A 23,767-nucleotide genomic window follows, 5' to 3' on the forward strand; every position below is an offset into this window, starting at 1 on the left:
CAGTCCTGGAGCCTCAATTATTTACTATTTACATTGAAGTCTTGAGGGAGAGGGCATGTTGTGATAAGGTATGAGAAAGCTGCAAAGGGATATGGATTGGTTAAGTGATTGGGCATACACTTGGCAGTTTAATGTAGGAAAGTGTTGGGTCATGCACATTGGTGGAATCACTTGGCTGATTTCAGGATGAAGTGGTTGACTTATGGCGAAGCAGATTAGACCTTTATTCGTTAGGGTTTATAAGAGTAATAAGGGGTGATCTTATTGAGGGGAGATACTTCTATTAGAACATAGAACATTACAGCACAGTACAGGCCCCTCAGCCCTCGAATGTGAAATTAATCTGATGCCCATCTAACCCACACCGTTCCATTATTATCCATATGTTTGTCTAATGCCCATTTAAATGCCCTTAACATTGGTGAGTCTACTACTGTTGCAGGCAGGCTGTTCCATACCCCTATTACTCTCTGAGTGAAGAAATTACCCTTGATACCTGTCCTAGTGGGCGGCACGGTGGTTCAGTGGTTAGCACTGCTGCCTCACAGCACTAGGATCCCAGGTTCGATTCCGGCCTTGGGTAACTGTCTGTGTGGAGTTTGCACATTCTCCCCATGTCTGTGTGGGTTTTCTCCGGGTGCTCCAGTTTCCTCCCACAGTCCAAAGATGTGCAGGTTGGGTGGATTCTGGATTAGTGGTGCTGGAAGAGCACAGCAGTTCAGGCAGCATCCAAGTAGCTTCGAAATTGACGTTTCGGGCAAAAGCCCTTCATCAGGAATAAAGACAGTGAGCCTGAAGCATGGAGAGATAAGGTAGAGGAGGGTGGGGGTGGGGAGAGAGTAGCATAGAGCACAATGGGTGAGTGGGGGTGCTTTCTCCCCACCCCCACCCTCCTCGAGCTTATCTCTCCATGCTTCAGGCTCACTGTCTTTATTCCTGATGAAGGGCTTTTGCCCGAAACGTTGATTTCGCTGCTCGTTGGATGCTGCCTGAACTGCTGTGCTCTTCCAGCACCACTAATCCAGAATCTGGTTTCCAGCATCTGCAGTCATTGTTTTTACCGAGGTCAGGTGAATTGCCCATAGTGTTAGGTGCATTGGTTAGAGTGCAATGGGTCTGGGTGGGTTACTTTTCGGAGGGTCAGTGTGGACTGGTTGGGCTGAAGGGCCTGTTTCCACACTGTAGGGAATCTAATCTAAATCTTTGTCCCACCGTGTTAGCCTTCACCATCTGAAGAAAAAGGCTCTCACTGTCCACCATGTCTAATCCTCTGATGATCTTATATGTCTTGATTAGATCACTTCTTCTCTCCCACAAAAAAAGCCTCAGTTCCCTCCGCCTTTGAGTAAGACCTTCCCTCCATACCAGGCAACATCCCAGTAAATCTCCCCTGAACCCTTTCCAAAGGTCCCACCTCTTTCCTATAATGTGGTGACCAGAACTGTATGCAATACCCCAGATGCAGCCTTACCAGTGTCTTGTACAACTGAAGCATGACCTCATGGCTCTGAAACTCAATCCCCCTACCAATAAACGGCAACACACCGTATACCTTCTTAACAACCCTATCAACCCAGGAGGCAATGTTCAGGGATTTAGGCACCTGGACACCGAGATCTCTCTGTTCATCTACACTGCCAAGAATTTTACCATTAGCCCAGTACTCCGCATTCCTGTTACTACTTCTGAAATGACCTACCTCACACTTTTCCATATTAAACTCCATTTGCCACTTCTCAGCCCAGCTCTGCATCTTATCTATGTCCCTCTGTAGCCCACAACATCGTTCAGCACTATCCACAACTCTGCCTACCTTAGAATCATCCGTAAATTTATTAACCCATCCTTCCACACCCACATCCAGATCATTTATAAAAATGACAAACAGCAGTGGCTCCAAAACAGATCCTTGTGGCGCACCACTAGTAACTGAGATCCAAGATGAACATTTCCCATCAACCACCACCCTTTGTCTTCTTCAGCTCGCCAGTTTCTGATTCAAACCGCTAACTCACCTTCAATCCCAAATTCCGTATTTTGTGCCATTGCCTACCGTGTGGAACCTTATCAAATGCCTTACTGAAATCCATATACACCACATCAACCACTTTACCTTCATCCACCTGTTTTGTCTCCTTCTCGAAGAACTCAATAAGGTTAGAGAGGCACAATCTACCCTTCACAAAACCGTGTTGACTATCTCTAATTAAATTATTCCTTTCCAGATAATTATAAATCTTATCTCTTATAACCTTTTCCAACTCCTTCCCCACAACCGAAGTAAGGCTGACTGGCCTATAATTACTTGGGTTGTCTCTACTCCCCTTCTTAAACAAGGAAACAACGTTTGCTATCCTCCAGTCTTCTGGCACTCCTCCTGTCGACAATGATGACATAAAAATCGAAGCCAAAGGCTCCTCCCTGGCTTCCCAGAGAATCTGAGGATAAACCCCATCCAGCCCAGAGGTTTTATCTATTTTCAGATTTTCCAAAATTGCTAAAACCTCCTCTTTGTCAACTCAATCACATCTAATCCTGTAGCCTGTATCTCTGTATTCTCACTAACATTCCCTTTTCCAATGTGAATACTGACAAAAAGTATTCATTAAGCACTTCCCCACTGTCCTCAGATTCCACACATAACTTTCCATTAATATCTTTGATTGGCCCAAACTTACTCTAGTCATTCTTTTATTCCTGATATTCCTATAGAAGGCCTTAGGGTTTTCCTTGATCCTATACACCAATGACTTCTCATGTCCCCTCCTGGCTCTTCTTAGTCCTCTCTTTAGATATTTTCTGGCTAACTTACAACTCTCAAGCCTCCTAACTGAGCCTTCATGCCTCATCCTCACGTAAGCCTTCTTCTTCCTCTTGACAAGAGCTTCAACATCTATAGTAAACCATGGTTCCCTCTCCCGAAACTCCCTCCCTGCCTGATAGGTATATACTTATCATGGACACACAGTAGCTGTTTCTTAAATGAGCTCCACATTTCAAGAGTGCCCATCCCCTGAAGTTTCCTTCCCCATCCTATGCATCCTAAATCTTGCCTAATCGCATCATAATTGCCTTTCCCCCAGTTATACCTCTTTCCCTGCGGTATATACCTATCCCTGCCCATTGCTATTGTAAACATAACCAAATTATGGTCACTATCGCCAAAGTGCTCACCTACCTCCAAATCTAATAGCTGGCCGGGTTCATTCCCCAGTACCAAATCCAATGTTGCCTCACCCCTAGTTGGCCTGTCTATATACTATGTCAGAAAACCCTCCTGCACACATTGAACAAAAATGGACCCATCTAAACTACTTGAACTATAGTATTCCCAGTCAATGTTGGGGAAGTTAAAGTTTCCCATAACAGCTACCCTGTTACTCTTGTTTCCTATCGAGAATCATCTTTGCTATCCTTTTCTCTACATCCCTGGAATATTTCAGAGGCCTACAAAAAACTCCCAATAGGGTGACCTCTCCTTTCCTGTTTCTAACCTCAGTCCAAACTATGTCAGTGGATGAGTCCTCACATGTTATCTCAGCTGTTGTAATAACACCCTTGATTAACAAAGCCACACCACCCCCCTTTTAGCATCTTCTCTGTTCTCTGAACATTAGTGGGGCAACCAAAACTGTGGGACACAGTTTAAAAAAAAAGGGGGACACTGAGATGTGAAGGGACTGCTTCTCCCAGATGGTAGTGAATGCCTGGATTTCTTTCTCCAAGAGAGTTGTGGAGGCTAGATCACTGGAGGTATTTGAAGAGGGTTTTAAAATATTGGGGAGTTAAGGAGCTGGTGCAAAACAGGAACTGAGTTTACATCAGAGTGGTGCTGGAAAAGCACAGCAGGTCAGGCACCATCTGAGGAGCAGGAAAATCGACGTTTCGGGCAAAAGCCCTTCATCAGGAATAGAGGTGCCAGGGTGGAGAGATAAATGGGGCCTGATAAATGGAACTGAGGCCTAGGGCAGATTGGCTTTAATCTTATCGAATGGCAGGGCAGGCTTGAGGGGCTGAGTGGCCCACTGCTGCTCCTTTATCTTATGTTCTAAGTCAAGATGATGTGTGGCCCAGAGGGACCCTGCAGATGGTGGTATCCCCGTATATCTGCTGCCCTGGTCTTTCTAAGGGGCAGAGGGAACAAAACAGAAATTACTGGGAAACCTCAGCAGGTCAGGCAGCATCTGTGCAGAGAAGCAGAGTTAATGTTTCCGGTCCAGTGACCCAAAGAATGTTAAGACTTTTTTTCTGATTTGCAGCATTTGTAGTTCTTTGGGGTTCTTGTTAAGGGAGCAGAGAGTACAGTTTGTAAAACGCTATTGGAGGGGGCTTGGTGAATTTTGGCAGGGCATTTTGTGGAAGGTACACGCTGCTGTGACTGTGCATCATTAATGGACAGAATGAAGGTTTAAGGTGGAGAGTGCGCTGCCAGACAGAACAGGCTGACTTGCCCTGGATACCATTTAGTTTCCTGTTGCTATGTAAAACATCTTGGGATCTTTTTCAACATTAAACCCTCTATATAAATGATTGTTATTGGAGCAGCATCAGGGATTAATAGACCACAGCATCTCCCTGTGGGTCAGGCTTTCTGCTGACATTGCCAAGGTGTTCAAAATCAACTCAAGTGACCGCTGGAAATATATGGTGCTTTGTGACACTAGTGCCAGCTGATTCAAGAGGGAACTGGATGTAAATGTAACTGAGAAAGGGGTTGACGAGAGTGTGAGATTGAGAGATCAGGCAGTGACGGGGAGATTTCATACTGAAATTCAATCGAATGACCATTGTTTTTAAATGATGGAAGAAATAGAAGGTGTGGCCTTGTGCTGTGACTGGAGGAAGGCTGTTATTTACTATTTCATGCAGTTTAGATGCAGGCCTCCCAGTATCTCCGAACTTAAGCCAGCTGGACAAGAGGTGCTCCAAAAGGCAAAAGTGATTTTTAAAAAAATCTTCATGTCAAGTTGGTGATCTAGAACAGTCAGTCTAGAATGTGAAAGATTCAGCATCTAGAACACAGGGTTATCACGCTGCGAGCTGATTGAAATTTATCCGAGTGCTTTTATTATTTTTCTAAAATATAGAATCTTAGATCACAGGTAGAGGCCACTCAGCCAGTTGCTCCTATGCTAACTCTTTTAAAGTGCTATAACCCTCCACCTCATATTGCTGCAGTTTTAAACTGCACATATTAAACCACGTGCCTTTCTAGAGGTTTTTGTTGCACTTATTTCTGCTGTACTTTTAAACAGTTCATTGCAGAACACAATTATTTGCTGCTTCAGACATTTCTTGCTATCGCCTTACCCTACCCTTAACCATAAGATGTAGGAACAGAAGGAGGCCATTCAGCCCTTCGAGTCTGCTCCACCATTCAATATGATCATGGCTGATCTGATCATCCTCAATGTCACTTTCCTGCCTTTTCTTCATAACGCTTCAATCCCCTCACTGACTAAAAATTGGTCTCTGAGCCTTGATTATCCTGAATGACCCAGCCTCGACTGCCGTCTGCAGTAAAAAATTCCACAGATTCATTCCTCTCTGAGAGAAGAAATTCCTCCTCATCTCTGTCTTAATTGGGTAACCCCTTACTGAGGGTATGTTCTCTCATCCTAGACTCTGCCACAGGAGAAACAGCCTCTCAGTATTTACCCTATCAACCCCTTAAGAATCTTATATTTTCAGTAAGACCTCCTCTAATTCTTCTGAACTCCACTGAGTACGACCAACCTCCTCAACCTCTCCTCACAGGACAGTCCCTCTCTTCCTGGGATCAGCCAAGTGAACCTTCTCTGGACCTGCCTCCAAGGCCAGTCTGTCTTTCCTTAGATAGGGGGCTGACTGGTGCCTTGTATGGTTTTACAAAAACTTAGCTATTTTTATACTTCAATCCCTTTGAAATAAAGGCCAACATTTTATTTTACCTCATGAACTTGGATGCTAGTTTTTCGTGATTCATGGATAAGGAATCTCAAATCCCTCTGTTCTGTTTTGCAGTTAAATAATATTCAGCTCCTCTATTCTTCCTGCCCAAATCTCCTCACATTATATTCCACCAACAACATTTTTGCCCACTCACTTAACCTGCCTTATTGCTAATTTTCTGAAATTTGTGTTTTCTAGTCCTGACTTTCCTGCTGTAGAAATAGCTTTGTTTTCTTAATTAGCTGATAGGATGAGGGTATCTCTGACTGCGCCAGCATTTACTGCCCATCCCTAATTGCCCAGAGGGCAGGTAAGAGTCAACCACATCGCTGTGGGTCTAGAGTCACATGTAGGTAAGGGCAGCAGCTTCCTTCCTTAAAGGACATTAGTGAACCAGATGGTTTTTCATGGTCAACATTAGATTCTTAATTCCAGATATTTATTTAATGCAAATTCCACCAACTGCCGTGGTGGGAATCAAACCTGGGTGCCCAGAATGTTATCTGGATCTCAGGATTAATAATCCAGTGATAACACCACTAAACCACCATCTCCCAGGTGAACTGATGAAGGAGCAGTGCTCTGAAAGCTTGTGATTTGAAATAAACCTGTTGGACTATAACCTGGTGTCATGTGACTTCTGACTTTGTCCACCCCAGTCCAACACAAGCACCTCCACATCCTGATCATCCAATGGTGACAGGAACAGCTAATAAATTGTTCAGTAAAGACAGAGTGCCAACATATTCTAACAATGGCCACATTGGTGGGCTGTGACAGACAGGAGCAGAGCCTCAAGACAGTTGGTCAGTGGTAAAAAGAAACGAGCAAGTCTGGAATTGAGATGAAGTGTTGAAATGATCAAATTACGATGTAACTGAGCAGCTCCCCATCCAGAGCGCGAGAGTAGAAGAATGTATGAAGTCATTGTGAAATCATTTCCTTCCCCTGTCCCTCTTGTCTTCACCTCTCTTTCTGCATCAGACTTCATTTCCCGATTAGCCAATCACCAGCTAGATCTCTGTCACATCCTCTCTGCAAATGAACTGTTGATGTGGTTCCTAGGGATCTACTGTGGGTCTCCTCCTTTCATGATCTGCAACGACACGCCCAGCAAACACTGTAAAACATGAAAGATGTTTGAGCAGTAAAGGAGCAAAGGGTTACAGTGAGTGGCTGTTTACATGGACCTGAGTCCTGGAGAAGATCAGCCATGATCTTATTGAATGGACTCAATGGGTCAGGTGGCCTACTCCTGCTCCTATTTCCTGTGTTCTTAGGTGTACTGTACAGGGGAAAACACAGGCCAGAAACCAGAGAATTAATTACATGGGCTAGTAAATAGAAACCAAATCCTTAGTGAGAGCATCTCTACAGTTAGCAAGTACTTGCTCCATCGTCGCTCAATAGAAAGTCCTGAAACGTCCTCCCTGATTGCACTGTCACTTCTCAAGGGTCAATCCGGGTGGACAATAAACATCTCAGCTCGGACAACAAGGGCCACATTCTTAGAATGAAACTTAGAAACGTAGGCACTCACCATATTGACCACTGTGGGATCTTCAGAATGTTCCAGAACATAGTGAATTGGAGTTTTACATAGTGATACACTGATAATTCTATACATTTTAACTGTTAAATCACATTTATGGTGAATTAGATCAGTGATCACTTGTTGACATGTTACCCACAGTTATTAACTTTCCTCAGGACATTAAGTGAATGGTTCATTGTAACAGCCTTTGTGAGTTAAATTGGGGTTTGATGTAAAATTAAGGAAAATATACAATTAAGGTTGAGGTTAGTACCTGTCATACCCAAGCTTTCACATATCTCCTTGGACCCGATAACTGGTGATCTTCCTCCAATCCACAGTCACAGACTCCAGTCCACAATTTCCTGAGGTAGTCTCCTCAGTAGTGCCAGGCTGTAGAGTGACAGAAAAGACACCAAAGGCAACAAGCTACATTTATATAGAGCCTGTCATGTTGTAACCCATCCCAAGGTGTTTCACAGGAAAGTTACGAAACAAAATACAACACCGAGCCACAAAGCATGATATTAGCTTGGATAGTCAAAGCTGTCATCAAAGTTGTAGCTTTTAAGAAGTATTTTTAAGGAGGAGAGGGAATTGGAGAGGTTTAAGGAGGGAATTTCAGAACTTGGCACCCAGGCAACTGAAGATACAGTTATCAATAGTGGAGCAATTAAAAAGAGCAATGTATTTGATGTGAGAATGAGAGGAGGACAGGGATCTCTGAGGGCTATGGACATCGAAGGGTTCATGGAGATTGGGAAGGGGAAGGGGGATGGGGGCTGGGTGATGGAGGAGCAAAGTCAGTATTTAAAAACACAAAGTACAGGGCAGCAGCTCCTGAGTTTTAGAAAGTGCTGCACTGTTCCTCATCTATTAATAGAGGTTGTGTGTGACGCAGATCTGTAGATGCAAGTATTGTGACAGAGTCACTTGGGAGTCAGGTGGCTGTGGTACAGAACAGCCTCACTGTTTCTGGTTTACACAATACCTGAGCCAGCTGTCTACAGGATCAGGTGTCATCGATTACTCTCAGCAGTCTGACAATCTCTGACTGGCTGAATGCTGTGCATTGGGTGGACAAACACAGACAGCATAACAGTGATATCGGCCCTCACACGGGATACTCACAGTCTTACTCTGTGAGTTATAAATGTCCCAATCTTTACTTAAATATTTCAGAATTAGGGAATTTTGCTCCTGTTTAGTTTTTTTGTTTACTTGTTCCTAATGGCGTGAAGTGCCATTTCACAGAACGCTGGTCTTTTTAATCTTTTCATGGGGGATGTGGGCATCACTGATAAGGCCAGCATTTACTGCCCCTCCCTAATGCCATTGAGCTGAGGTAAGTTATTCCACCATTTCTGAAGGAGTCATCCACATTGCTATGGGTCTGGAGTCATTCTGTCAAGGACATTAGTGAGCCAAATAAGTTTCCATGACAATGGGCGATGATTCCACAGTGAAATGTAATTAATTGAAATTAAATTCCATGAGCTGATTTGGCGTCTGTGTCCATCTCAGGCCTCAGTGTCTCCAGTCCAGTGACAATGCGACTGTGTCACCATCTCTCCAAGTGAGCATCGTCGATGAGTGGGTGTAGACTGGGAGAATCTGCCTGCTTTAGTTTGTGTCACATAGTCAGAGCTGAGCCCAGTTTTGTGTTTTCGGTTTCAGCTGGGAGTAGGTACCTCAGCTCTCTGTAGGTACAGAGACTGGTGCCCTCATCAATATTAACCCACCTCATTATTACACTATTACTTGTGAGCTGGAATCGAACCTGGGTCCCTGTGAGGCAGCAGTGCTAACCACTGAGCTACTGCACTGTCCACAATGTTTCCTTCCCTAAAGGGTATTCGTGAACTAGACAGGCTTTAGTGATAGTTGACAGGGGTCACTATTGGGTTAATCTTTAACCCCAGATTCACTAGTTGTCATAGGATTTGAACACATACCATCAGAACATTCTGGATTACTAGCACAGTGACTTTATCCACAGTGCCACCAAATCCCGCTAACTTCCCTGGAGAAGGTAGTCTTTTTGAACTGCTGCAGTCCGTGTGCTGCAGTCATGTTAGGGAGGGAATTCTGGGATTTTGATACAGTGATACTGAAGGACCATCTTAAAAATGGCTGTGTCCCCATGTATCTGCTGTTGTGTCCTGTGAGGCGAGAGGTTTGGAAGGTGCTGTTGGAAGAATTTTTAAACGCTCTGTTTTCACTCTTTGTATCCTTTAATTTCAAAGTTTGAAGTGACTGGGGAAGAATTTATTGAGGGAATATCATAAAGCATTTCCTTACTGTCCCTCATAACCATGTATGTTCACCTCGGAGATGGACTGGACCCAGGTGTGGACAGCTGTATGAATAGTGGAGGGAAGTGAGCCATGATCATGCTGAAGGGCAAACCTGATTCAAAGACTAATTGGCTGACTCCTTTCCTAAGTTCTTATTTTGGGAAATAATAGATAAAATTTGTTGGAAAATTTTGCCTGAAAGAGAGAGTAAATGTTGTCCATTGCTGCTCTCCCAGCTGTCAGTAGTTAAATAGTTTTCTAGTTTCTCATTTCCAACTCCAATGACCTTGGCTGCACCTTATTTGCTTGCACGAAGCCAAGGAGGCCTGTGTTGTTGCGAGCTGAGATATTTCAGGACTGCTGACAACTAGCAAAAGATTTCCCTGGCAACAATAATGAAACAGGAAAGCTTTATTAACTCTTTCAGACCTGGTACAGTTTATAGTCTCCAGAACAAACTGAAAAACTCAGGGCAGGAAGGCCCTGAAGGCCTGGCATCTTACTAATCCTTTCAGTCCTTCAGCTGTAACCAGGGTTTCAAGCCCCACTCTCCCCACAGGTGTGTCATCACTTCGGTGGATAGGTTGGTTGGAAAATGTCTCAACCCCTTACGCAGCAAATACCTCTCGCTGTCAAGAGTTCACATTTTCAGTCAACCCCTGACCTCAAGTTTTCCAAAGAAAATTCCATGGATGGGAATGTGACTACTAAAACAGACAAGCAATAAAAATCTGGGATGTTCAAGAAACCAGACTGACCACAGGGATCACAGAAGGTTTAGGGCCAGAGGAAGCTTCAGAGACTGGGACAGGGTGAGGGAGGGAGATGGATTCAAAAACAAGGTTTTATAAAATTCATTTATGGGATGAGGGGGGTCACTGGCTAGGCCAGCATTTATTAACTATCCCTGATTAAGGGTTAAACACCCTGGTGTGGGTCTGGAGTCAAATGTAGGCCAGATCGGGTAAGGATAACAGTTTCATTCCCAAACCAGTTAGGAATGGATTCATTAAACTCTTCATTCCAGAGATTTTTAATTGAATTCAGATTCCACCGTGGTGGGATTTGAACTCAGATCCCCAGAGCATTGCCTGGATTAACAGTCCAGTGATAAAACCACTAGGCCTTCCCCTTAGTCAAACAACTATAGAATGGTGGTGTTGCTGGGATGTGCGTCAGAGTAGGCTGGGGAGCACAGGTTTGTCAGGTGGCTTGTTGTGAATTAAAACTCAGGAAACAAAGTATTGATGGGCTCAGTTTGGAAACGGTAACAAGATTGAGACTGGCTAGTAAGGGACTATCCAGCAGATTACAATGATTTGAACAAACATTGATCTGCTGTTACTAAGGTAAATGAGCTTTGAGTGTGTGATGTTTCCTTGGTAATTGTAACTATCCCCCAGTTTGAGGGTTTTGTCAGGCTCTGTTGTACTTTGATGACTCAGAACAGCTGACGAAAGCAGCAAAACCACCCTCTTCTGTTTGATAATCCAATGGGATCAAAGGAGCTCAAATATTTATCGTTCTCAAATTGCAACAAACACCAAAATATTCATGGACTTAAAACACCAAAATTAGTGAAGGCATTACCCTGTCAGTTGATGAATTTGAGATGGGGGAGTAGATTGAAGACTAACGGTCTGTTTTATAGCCAACAGTCTATTTAACAGGAGCCTGTATGAATTGTCAAAACTATGGCAAGTTTCAACAGGATGTTGTGAATGCAGGATAGTTATAACATGGAAGTGAGGTGACTGCAATTGGTTTCATATACAACAGTGGTTTCCAGGTGTGAGTATCCAGTCGGAAAGATGGTGATGATATCACTGTATTTAATACTCCAGAAGCTATGGGCCTGAGTTCAAAATCCAGCAGCAACGAAATTTAGTGAAAGTTAATCTCAGTAATGGTAATCATGAAACTATCATCGACTCTTGTGTGAGCCCATCTGCTTCACTAATATCCTTCAAAGATGTTACCTAGTCTGGCTCCACGTAACTCTTGAACCACAGCAATGTGGTTGGCTGATAACTGCCCTATGAGATGGCTTGGCTATCCACTCAATTCAGAGGGTAATTAGGGATGGGCCTTACCAGTGAGGCCCTCATCCCATAAAACAACAAAAAAAAAATCACCATTCTGTCTGGGAGCAGTGGGATCCTGGTCAGGAGCCCTAACTCCAGGGGGAGACCCAGGGGACATTAAACACTGTTATGTGGCAAAGTTCAAAGATGCTGTTAATAGATTGAGGTTAATACAGAGATTGGAACAGGAGTAGATGATCAAGTCCCTCAAGCTATCACTCACTGAGATTGTGGCGGATCCATAGTCTATTTTTGTATATCCCTTAATACCTTTACTTAATAAAAACATATCTAGAAGATCTTAAATTAACATGCAGCCTCCTCAGGTGTTTGTGAAGAGAGCTTGGAAACATCTCCCACCCTTGGTGTGTCGAAGTGCTTCCTAACATCTCTCCTGAACAGTCGGGCCTTCATTCTCAGACTATGTCTCCTAGTTCTAGAATTCCCCAAACAGTCAAAATGGTCTATCTTTATCTACTCTGCCTTTTCCTCTTAATAGTTTGAAGACTTTGATCATGATGAGGAAGAGACAGTAGTTTTCTCACCTTCCTGGCAGTCCAGTTGAATTGGTTAGAACACAGTAAAGTTCGCTTTGTCTCAGCAAAGCTATGATTTCCATAGAATGAGCAGTGCAGGCTCTCCAGACTTGGTCCTGGAATGACAGATTGGGGAAGCAGGGCCTGTCTTATATAGCGTTTTGAAGAATGAGAGATGAGCTCATTGAAATTCACAAAATATTTAAAGGGCTCCAAGGTTAGTGTGAAGATTTGTAGCTCGGATGCTGGTTGTTGTGGTTCGCTGAGCAGGGAAGTTGATTTGCAAATGTTTCATCCATATCTAAGTGACATCTTCCGTGCGTTGGAGCCCCTGTGAAGCGCTGCTGTACTGTGTGTGTGTGGAGGCTCCATTGCACAGAAAATGTCAATAAACAGGGATGAAATGTCTGCAAATCAGCTTGGCGAACATACCCACAACCACAGCGTTTAAACAGGTTGAAAGGAAAATGTGGTCTAGCTGGGCCCTGTCCTGTTATCACATGGACCGCTTTCAGCTAACACACTTTCACCTACAGGTACTTACGGTACTCATTCGCAGCTTTTATTTCTCTCCTGTTAGTATTATCCAGCCCTTTACTTAACTGCCTTCCTCTCTCTCTGGGCTTCACCTATCACTTCCTCCTTAACACCCCATCACCACCCCATGTCTTCAACAGATAGGCTCACTGTAGTCCAAACAATAACTCTGTTTCTCTCTGCACAGATGTTACCCGGCCTGCTGAGTTATTCCAGCAATTTCTGTTTTTGTTTCAGATTTACAGCATCTGCAGTTCTGCGTTTTATTTTAGGTGTCCGTAAGGTGTTTCCCCAATTGGGGAAGTGTAGACGTGGGGTTGGGAGGTGGGGGGAGGACCATTTATAAAGAAGTGGGATACCACTCAGGTCAGAGATGAGGAGAAATGATTCTATGGTCTCTGATACTCAGACAGTTGTGGATCTGGAACTTTCTACCACAGAGGCTGTCAACGCTCGATCTGATTGATTAGATTAGATTACTTACAGTGTGGAAACAGGCCCTTCGGCCCAACAAGTCCACACCGCCCCGCCGAAGCGTAACCCACCCATACCCCTACATTTACCCCTTACCTAACACTATGGGCAATTTAGCATGGCCAATTCACCTGACCTGCACATCTTTGGACAGTGGGAGGAAACCGGAGCACCCGGAGGAAACCCACGCAGACACGGGGGAGAACGTGCAAACTCCACACAGTCAGTCGCCTGAGGCGGGAATCGAACCCGGGTCTCAGGCGCTGTGAGGCAGCAGTGCTAACCACTGTGCCACCGTGCCGCCCCGTTTGAGGGAGAGATTGATCGATTTCTGATTCCTGTTGGTGTACAGAGTTACGGGGATGGAGTGGGTAAAAGATACAGAAGTGTTCAGTCAGCTGTGACCATATTTAATGCTGAATGGACTGAATGACTTACACTTGTTCCTACATTTCTCAGATCATCTGTGTGTGAGACTAAGCACTTTATGATAAATTTCTGACTACACTGGACAACATGATGACTGTTTCCTACCTATGTTGCATTGGAATAGCGCCTTTGCAGTTACCTTTCCCTTCCCAAACACTAATGTGCACCTTGTGAGACTTCGGAAAGCAAGTCAACAATATTTAACAGTTAAAATGCTCAGGTGCAGTTGGTCTAGATATTAAAAATACATTAACACTCTGGGTTTGAATTATTTATCATAGATTAGCGGATCACAGGGCCAGCACATCTGCCTTTCAAATCCATGTGGGTTAGCAGGAAGTGATCAGGTGTGGGAACCCAGGCCCTTTTCCCATTATTGGGCTTTGAGATTCGGAATCAGTAAAAGCTTGTTATTCTTCCAGCTGAGGACAGACACAAAGCTGCATAGTCCAGGGATTGACCGAGGGGCCAGTATGTTTGTGTCTCTGTATGAAAACAGCGAAAAGGAAAGACTCTAGAGTCCCATTCAATCCAGCCGCTGTGAGTCAGAAACTGAAACCTGAATTCTGTTAAGAAAGTTGTCATTAGTGTTGAAAATGTGAAATATCTAACACTGTTTCTGAGGGTTGATTTTGTGTGATTATAGTGTAGAGAGGGTTTTTATGTAGAGGTTCCTGTCATTAATTGTTCCGCTGTTGACATGGGTAAAAGATTCAGAAAACCGGAGCCAGATGAGCCAGAATCTTACTGGGGCAATGCTGCTCATCGTTAGTGTTCCAACCGTAGTGCCTTCATCAATCCCCTGCATAAACCTCCCTCTTATCCGTTAAAATGTTCCTCAAATCTTGCTATTTTTACCGAGCTTAGATTGTGTGTGTGTGTGTGTGTGTGTCTGTCTGTCTGTCTGTGTAAAATACCAGTTGTAATGTCACCCTAGGATTTTTCAGGATTTTCCAGATTTTCCATGTCAACGTGCTGGAAAGCATCCCACGTCAAGAGTCAGAGACATTTGTTTTGGAGGGTCCTGGGGAGTGGGGGATTTGCCAGTCGGAAGTTTAAATGTCCCAGGCAGTTCGCACAGGGTCAGTGCTTCCAGACCTCCCAGGAGCCCCAGTCAATATCTTCTGGGCTGAGTCCAATCTTTGAACTCAGTGGGAGCAGGAAGTCAGTCCTTGAGCTTACCTCATACACTCTATTCCAACAACAGAAGCATTGAAAATTAACAATATCTTGTATGGAGCACACCCAATGCCTCATTCTCCTGAAAACACTTGAAAAGCAACTTTCCCCTTGTGTTCCACCTCGGCAATGCCGACTACTTGTCTATCCGAGGATTGTCAGTAACACAGAGCAGTAAAGACCTTTTTCAAGGGGGAGCTGTACTTAGCAGCATGTGGATTCTCTTTCTGATTTGCCAACATGATTCATCTTTCAGATGTGGGCATTAGTGGCAAGGCAGCCATTTATTTCTGCCTTCCCATAGCTGTCCAATAGTATTTTGCTACAGCTGAGCATGCTCAACCATTTAAGAGTCAGATTAAGAGGGAAGCCTAATGCTATTGCAGTGGAGTCACGTGAAGAGGTGACCAGGTAAGGATGACACACTAACCTTCCCTGAAAGATGTTTGTGACTCAGATGAACCTTTGTGATGGTTCCACACTCACTAATTCTGATGTCAGCTGTTTATCTCCCAGAATATTTAAATGGAGTTAAAATTATCAAATTGCCAATAGGGTTTGACCTCTGAATAGTTCAGCCATTTGTTAATATACCCATTAGGTCACTAACCCAATCAATCTGTTTCTCTTTAAGACCCAGGTGCAGTTTAACCTTCTGTAGTGGGGAGCAATTCAATTCTGCAAACTCTCTTGACAAACTGTTCTGAAAACCGCCAGGGAAGGTATACACTCAAAAAAACTCAACACCATCCGGAACAAAGGATCTGACTGGAGCAGCATCCCAGTCACTGCCTTCAGCAACCTTTCCCTCCAGCTGACAGAATGGAACAGCAGCGTCAACAAGATGCACTGCTGCAACTCTTCAGGGCTCTTTCAACTGCACCTCCCAAACCCACAACCTCTATCATCTACAAGGATGACAGCTCCAGATCCACGAGAACACCACTCACTATGCAAGTTCACCGCCATCCTGAGTTGGAGTTTAATTGCTGTAGCTGGGTCAAATTCCTCCCATTCTTTCCCGACGAACACTGTGGATATCCCTGCTTCACACAGACTGCAGTCCTTCAAGAAAGTGACTCATTGCCATCACACTCTCATCACCGACACTTTCTGATCAACACCACTATCTCACGAATGAATTGCAGAGTTCAGTCACTGACAGTCTTAACAGCAACATACACATCCCAAAAATAATTTGGAAGAAGCAACTCCTTCAGTTTAGCCGAATGTGGAACATTTGCAATTCACACCTGGGCCCCTGCAGTGCAGCAAACAAGTCTGTTTGATCCCTTATAGGGCTCAGCCTGTTTTGAATATTTTCATCATGTCTTCTCCAATATTGGACAAACGTCCTGATGTTCATCAACAAACCTCCCACTCAGAAAGCTTCCCCTGTGCAGGGTACAGCGTGTGCACGTTAGTGGGAGGGAGTAGGGAAGGCAGAACCTTGAACCATAATGTGAGTAAATAGAGTCATAAGAGATGTACAGCACAGAAACAGACCCTTCGATCCAACACATCCACGCTGACCAGATATCCCAACCCAATCTAGTCCCACTTGTCAGCACTTGGCCCATATCCCTTTAAACCCTTCCTATTCATATACCCATCCAAATGCCTTTTAAATGTTGCAATTGTACCAGACTCCACCACATCCTCTGGCAGCTTATTCCATACACTCACCACCCTCTGCATGAAAAAATTGCCCCTTACGTCTCTTTTATCTTGCCCCTCTCACCTAAACCTATGCCCTCTAGTTCTGGACTCCCCGACCCCAGGAAAAAGGCCTTGTCTATTTATCCTATCCATGCCCCTCATAATTTTGCAAACCTCTATAAGGTCACCCCTCAGCCACCGACACTCCAGGGAAAACAGCCCCAGCCTGTTCAGCCTCTCCCTGTCGCTCAAATCCTTCAACCTGGCAACATTCTTGTAAATCTTTTCTGAACCCTTTCAAATTTCACAACATCCTTTCGATAGGAAGGAGACCAGAATTGCACACAATATTCCAACAGTGGCCTAACCAATGTCCTGTACAGCCGCAACATGACCTTCCAACTCCTGTACTCAATACTCTGACCAATAAAGGAAAGCATACCAAATGCCTTCACTGTCCTATCAACCTGAGACTCCACTTTCAAGGAGCTATGAACCTGCACTCCAAGGTCTCTTTGTTCAGCAACACTCCCTAGGACCTTACGATTAACTGTATAAGTCCTGCTAAGATTTGCTTTCCCAAAATGCAGCACCTCGCATTTATCTGAATTAAACTCCATCTGCCCTTCTCAGCCCATTGGCCCATCTGATCACGATCCCATTGTGCTCCGAGATAACCCTCTTCGCTGTCCACTCCACCTCCAATTTTAGTGTTATCTGCAAACTTATTAACTATACCTCCAATGTTCACATCCAAATCATTTACATAAATGACAAAAAGTAGTGGACCCAGCACCGATCCTTGTGGCAGTCCACTGGTCACAGGCCTCCAGTCTGAAAAACAATCCTCCACCACCACCCTCTGTCTTCTACCTTTGAGCCAGTTCTGTATCCAAATGGCTAGTTCTCCCTGTATTCCATGAGATCTAACCTTGCTAACCAGTCTCCCATAGGAACCTTGTCGAACGCTGTACTGAAGTCCATATAGATCACATCTACTGCTCTGCCCTCATCAATCTTCTTTGTTACTTCCTCAGAAAACTGAATTAATCAAGTTTGTGAGACATGACTTCCCATGCACAAAGCCATGTTGACTATCCCTAATCAGTCCTTGCCTTTCCAAATACATGTAAATCCTGTCCCTCAGGATTCCTTGCAACAACTTGCCTATCACCGACGTCAGGCTCACTGGTCTCTCGTTCCCTGGCTTGTCTTTACCACCCTTCTTGAATATAGGCACCACGTCAGCCAACTTCCAGTCCTCTGGCACCTCACCTGTGACTATCGATGATACAAATATCTCAGCAAGAGGCCCAGCAATCACTTCCCTAGCTTCTAGAGTACACCTGATCAGGTCCTGGGGATTTATCCACTTTTATGCGTTTCAAGACATCCAGCACTTCCTCCTCTGTAATATGGTCATTTTTCAAGATGGTCACTATCTATTTCCCCAAATTCTACTTCTTTCATGTCCTTCTCCACAGTAAAAAATCACACAACACCAGGTTATAGTCCAACAGGTTTAATTGGAAGCACACTAGCTTTCGGAACGACGCTCCTTCATCAGGTGATAGTGGAGGGCTCGATCCTAACACAGAATTTATAGCAAAAATTTACAGTGTGATGTAACTGAAATTAGACATTGAAAAATTGATTGTCTGTTACGCCTTTCATATGTTAGAATACAGTGTATTCTAACAGATACATCTGTATTCTAACAGATGAAAGGCTTAACAGACAATCAGTTTTTCAATGTCTAATTTCAGTTACATCACACTGTAAATTTTTGCTATAAATTCTGTGTTACGATCGAGCCCTCCACTATCACCTGATGAAGGAGCGTCGCTCTGAAAGCTAGTGTGCTTCCAATTAAACCTGTAGGACTATAACCTGGTGTTGTGTGATTTTTAACTTTATACACCCCAGTCCAACACCGGCATCTCCAAATCATGACTTCTCCACAGTAAACACTGATACTAAATTAGTATTTTTCATTCCCCCTATCTCCTGCAGCACCATTCAGAAGCTGCTTTGCTGATCTTTGAGGGGCCGTATTCTCTCCCTAGTTACCCTTTTGTCCTTACTGTATTAGTAAAAACCCTTTGGATTCTCCTTAACCCTATTTGCCAAATCTATCTCATGTCCCCTTTTTGCCCTCCTGATTTCCCTCTTCAATATCCTCCTGCTGCCATTATACTGTTCTAAGGATTCACTCAATCTGTGTCAGGGAGCTGTCTGTGTTGTGATTGTCACAAGGTCAGCCAGATGGACATCATTGAATAAGAGTTTTGAGATTGGGGCTGTTAATCTGGTCCAATCGTGGCCAATCTAATCCCAGTTGACAGCTAACAGGAATGTCAAACATCGCTGTCACTCTGAGAAAGGCAGACCACTATCAATGCAGTCCTATCACGTGTAAATAAAGGGAGACTTGGCAACGGGATGCCTGTCGATGTGAGTTATCTCAGTTGGATGTGCCCTGTCTGCTGAACTCACCAAATCCCTCCACTGACTGACAGCCTTGGATCTCCTCGACCTCCATCTGTTGCCCTCTGTCAACGCATCATTCCTGTTCGCTGATCTTCACATCCATGCAGTCCCTCAGCACGCTAACCAGGAGCTCTCCAGGCAGCATTCCCTGGGCCGGAAGCTCTCCGTGCCAGCAGGACATTTGCACCTGCATCAGGGAGAACACCATTTGGTTTAAAGCTGTAACTATCCTCTGGAGAAGCATGTGGTCACAGAGCACAGTGCTGTTTCAGCTTCTGCTGCAGGATCAGAGCTGTTTATTCGCTGAACAGAGTTGGTGAAGTGTGTTTTTGAACAGGAGAAATGTAAGATGAAACTTTCAGAAATGTATGTTCTCAGCCTCTTCAGTGAAGTGGGATTTGTGGTAATTTCTAGCAGCACGTGGGAGAATTCAAAAGCAAACTTAACTTCACATAAAATGGCTCAAGCACACCCTCTGCAGGCCCTCCATCTTACTACAGTAATAGCATCACTGCCCAACACAAAGATATTTCCATATGTACTGAAATACACGTAGACCCTTACAGAGAGTCACTGAGTATACTCAAGAAAGAGACTGCTTTTTTTTGGATTTTAAAGGCATCGAGGGGTACGGGGAGAAAATAAAGAGAGGATCAGCCATGATCCAAATTGAATGGTGGAGCAGGCTGAATGGCCTACTCCTGCTCAGAGTTTTACAGACAGTGAGATTCACACAAACATGCAGATACAAACCCTCACACTGAGATACACAAATATATGTACTCACACACACATTCAGACCAGGACCAGCTGATCTGAGCTAATCATGTAAATTACTCACATTTAGGAATGTGTGGTATAAACCTGACATCAAAGCATAAGTTTCTGTTAATTCATCAAATGCTAAAACAATCTGGAATAAAAAAACAGAAAGTTGCAGAATCTTGCTCTAAGTGATTGCCTTACTGCAATAATTTGAAATTTCCAGTGTCTGATTGATTTGGAACTGCAGACCAGTCTGCTGCTTCTCTCTGTGACTGGCTTCAGTGTTTGCACCCTGGAAGTTGGGGGTAGTTTTCTGATGAAGCACTGGGAGTTATTTCCTCTTTAAAACTTTCCCCAATAAATGCCAGTCAAAAGATGGCCTCATTTCTCAGGCTTTGACCCGGTTCCTGTTTGCAGATTGCCCATTTATTTCCAGGACGAGTCAATCTAATTCAGAAACTATTCTCCCAGAAATACTCAAACTGCAACTTTTGCAAGTTTAAGTGTGAGTGAAATTATATCACATTTATTCAACCCGTACAGTAATTTACAATTAGGATTCTGCTCCCAAACTTTCTTTGTCTCTGGATTCTGTGACGTCTAAACATTATCACCTCAGCCAACAATGAAGTTCTTTGAGTTGAATTGATCCAGTTGCGTTCTCTGTAAACGAGTGTGAGAAAAGATCATGCATTTCTGAATGGGATTCCTGTTTGCAACCTGTATCACGGTTATCTTACCAACCCAGTACCAGATCAAGTCTTAAAGTAAAACAGAAGAACTGCAGATTCTGTCTCACTTGACTCTCAGTTACTGATTCTCTCTCTTTCAGGGTTAGAGTCTCTCCGAGACAGTGCCCACTCGACCCCAGTGCGATCGACCTCACACACAGACACGTTTGGTGCCCGTCCAGGCAAGAGCACTGCCACAGAGGGCAATGAAGCGAGCTCTGTGATAGCGGATGAGCTATACAGCCCAGCCAACAGTGTCCTGCCCACTCCAGTGTCTGACCCTGGTCTGGAATCAATTCTTCCTCGGCAAACCAATGGCAGCAGCACTGGCAACTGTGGCATTGAAGAGGAGAAAGAGTGTGATATCAGTGCCTCATTGGAGCCTGAGGAGCCTGGAAGAGGGGCTAGTGCCTTACCAGAAGGTGTTAATGACAGGGCCGAGAGGGAACAGGTGAATACGTTTGTTTTAAGTGTGGTCCGTTTGCTGCTTGTGACCATAGGCCTCCTGTTTGCCTTGCTGCTGCTGCTGATAGGGCTTACAGAGTCAGATATTGACATTACTTTTTTACGTGATATACGGCAGACCCCTGAATTTGAACAGTTCCATTATGAATACTTTTGTCCCCTCAGGCGATGGTTTGCCTGCAAGGTGCGGTCCCTGCTAAGCCTTCTCAGTGACACCTGATACCAGCCAACCTGAGCTGTCCGCCCAGGGACATTGAATCAACAGATGGCACCAAGTGACCAACAGTCTGGGCACCCCTTCTCCCCTCTGGGTGGTACCGTCAGGCATGTAAAGCCACCTGTAATGGACGAATTCAACCACTGCTGGGAGACTTTGTGAATCATCAAGATTTCAAGAAGGAATTTAAAACAAAGGAGGAAAGAAATCTGCATTCAACCTGCCATCCCTTCCACCATAACCAACATGAAGCTCTTGAGACTGTTGTGCTTTATAAGTCTGTTAGAATAAGTGATTAACTATTAGTAACCTCCAGGAACTGAGTAACAAAGTGTGGAGTTTTGTTATTGTGATGTTCAAGAGTTATCCTGCCTTCTGACTTTATTAAAAGTGCAGAGACCATAATATTAACAATTGTAACGACCAGCTCCCATATTTAAACATATCGAGTACACCGGGTTAGTAGCAAGACATTTTCCCTCAGAACTGTTAGACTTTTAATGTTTGTTAATCATTTCCATGTAATATTTTAACTATTTGACAAAAAAAAAACTTATTTTGTTTATTGAACGCTGTACAGTCCCAACACATCCTTGGATGGTTTCCCTGGGAAGTTTCCTCCACACAAATAGTGTGATCGATCTGCAAAACCAGAAAGGCTGGAAATGGAAGCATTGTTTGAAAATGCAGACTGTTCATATGGTCTTTAAGATTGGAATAAAAAGAACCCAGGGAGCAATGCTGAGTGATTTTGTTGAGTATACTGCTGCACAACAGTACAACCAGCACAAACATCACATTGGGAAAACAGATTGCATTGGTTCGGAGTGTTTTCACTGGGATTTAGAAGAATTGGGTGGGGAGAGTTGGTGAGATAGAGAGGGAGACACACACAACTCTCATTGAAACCTCCAGACTTCTAACAGGACAAGATGCAGGAAAGATGTTCCCAATGATGTGGGAGTCAAGAACCAGGGATGAAAGCTGCTGGATACAGGGTAGGCCATTTCGAAACTGAGATTGGTTAGTCTGTGGAATTCTCTGTCACAGAAAGTGGCTGAGACTAAAACACTGAATTGTTTTCAAGGAGTTAGATCTGGTTCTTAAGAGATGAATAGGTATGGAGAGAAAGCAGGAATGGGAGACTGAGCTGGATGAGCAGCTGTGACCATATTGAATAGCACAGCAAACTCGAACGGCTGATTGGCCTACTGCTGTTTTTGATGACCCTACCGGTACAAGGATCTGGGAGCTGCTGTTTTGATGTTCTTTCATTTGCACTAAGATAAAACAAACAATTTTCTTGTTTCAAAGTGAGTCTGTTTCAGTCAGACCAACACTGCTTGTAGAATCATCCGCCTGCTCTCTGTATAATGTCTCCGTGAGGTGAATTGATGATAACACCACCTCAAACCCAGAACACAGCTCTGTTCCATTCAGGTTCACACGGCTGGTACCACAACTGACAGGGTGTAATGGTCAGGCAAGACTGGACAAGCCTGGGGGCTTTCCATACACAGGAGAGGATTGAGGTATGACTTCATAAAAGGTCTTTAAGATTACAAAAGGGCTCAGTAGATGTAGAGAAGATGTTTTTGTGTGCCAATGAGACAAGACTATGGGGCCGTAAACAGTAGAGTCATTAATAAATCTAAACATGAATTCCTGGAGAATATGGAACTCACTACCGTAGAGTGTGGGTAAAGGCATGTGGACAGTTACACGGACAGAGGAATGGAAAGGTACATTGATAAAGTGAGATGGAGGCAGCTGTGAATAATCAAATGATCCCTACAGTGCATTTGGCTCATTGAGACAACATGGACCCTCTGAAGAGCATCCCCCAGGGAGGCATGGGGCTAGGTGTTAGAGAGAGGTCTTTGCTCATTATCCATAGAGAAAAGCCAATCATTTTACAGCTGGGGGTACAAAATATTTTCCCGTACTTGCAGCTTAGCAAGTAATTAAATAATTCAAAAGAAATAAGTAAATGGAAAGTGCATATATTAAAATTTAATGAAGAAGCACTTACACTTTTTTGATTTAATAGGCATTAATTACAGGGAAAGTCTATGCCCAGTGTCTTTCTCAAATATTTGATAGCAACAGTTTCGCATAGTTGAATATTTAAGCATCATGTCATGTTACCACACGGTTTGCTGAGAGTCTTGTCAACAAGATAGATGAATGTTGGGAAAATGTTTCTGTTGTTAGGAGAAACTAGGACCCGAAGGCACAGCCTTAAAGTAAAGGGAAGACCTTTCAGAATGGGGAACAGGAGAAACGTCTTCAGCCAGAGAGTGGGGAATTTGTGGAATTCATTGCCACAGGAGGCTGTGGAGACCAGGTCATTGAGTATATTTAAGTCAGAGACAGAGTTTCTTGATTGTCAAGGGGATCGAGGCTTACAGGGAAAATGTGTTTGAAATTGAAAAACTT

At 43.9% G+C, this 23,767-nt stretch overlaps 1 protein-coding gene across 9 annotated transcripts in view; it reads left to right on the forward strand.

The window, feature by feature from the left end:
• The window catches only part of frmd5a (FERM domain containing 5a), a 285,958-nt gene extending 263,891 nt beyond the window's left edge, over positions 1-22,067 (forward strand). For 8 of the 9 annotated variants that reach the window (XM_072565344.1, XM_072565351.1, XM_072565349.1 and 5 more), the window contains one exon: positions 20,748-22,067. In XM_072565344.1, coding sequence (XP_072421445.1) covers positions 20,748-21,331 — 584 coding nt within the window. In that variant the 3' untranslated portion in view covers positions 21,332-22,067. The remainder of the gene's footprint in view (positions 1-20,747) is intronic. The other variant, XM_072565348.1, reaches the window with a different exon arrangement.
• Positions 22,068-23,767: the final 1,700 nt, after the last annotated feature.

Source organism: Chiloscyllium punctatum, chromosome 48 (assembly GCF_047496795.1).
Source record: "Chiloscyllium punctatum isolate Juve2018m chromosome 48, sChiPun1.3, whole genome shotgun sequence".
NCBI classification, from domain to species: Eukaryota; Metazoa; Chordata; class Chondrichthyes; order Orectolobiformes; family Hemiscylliidae; genus Chiloscyllium; species Chiloscyllium punctatum.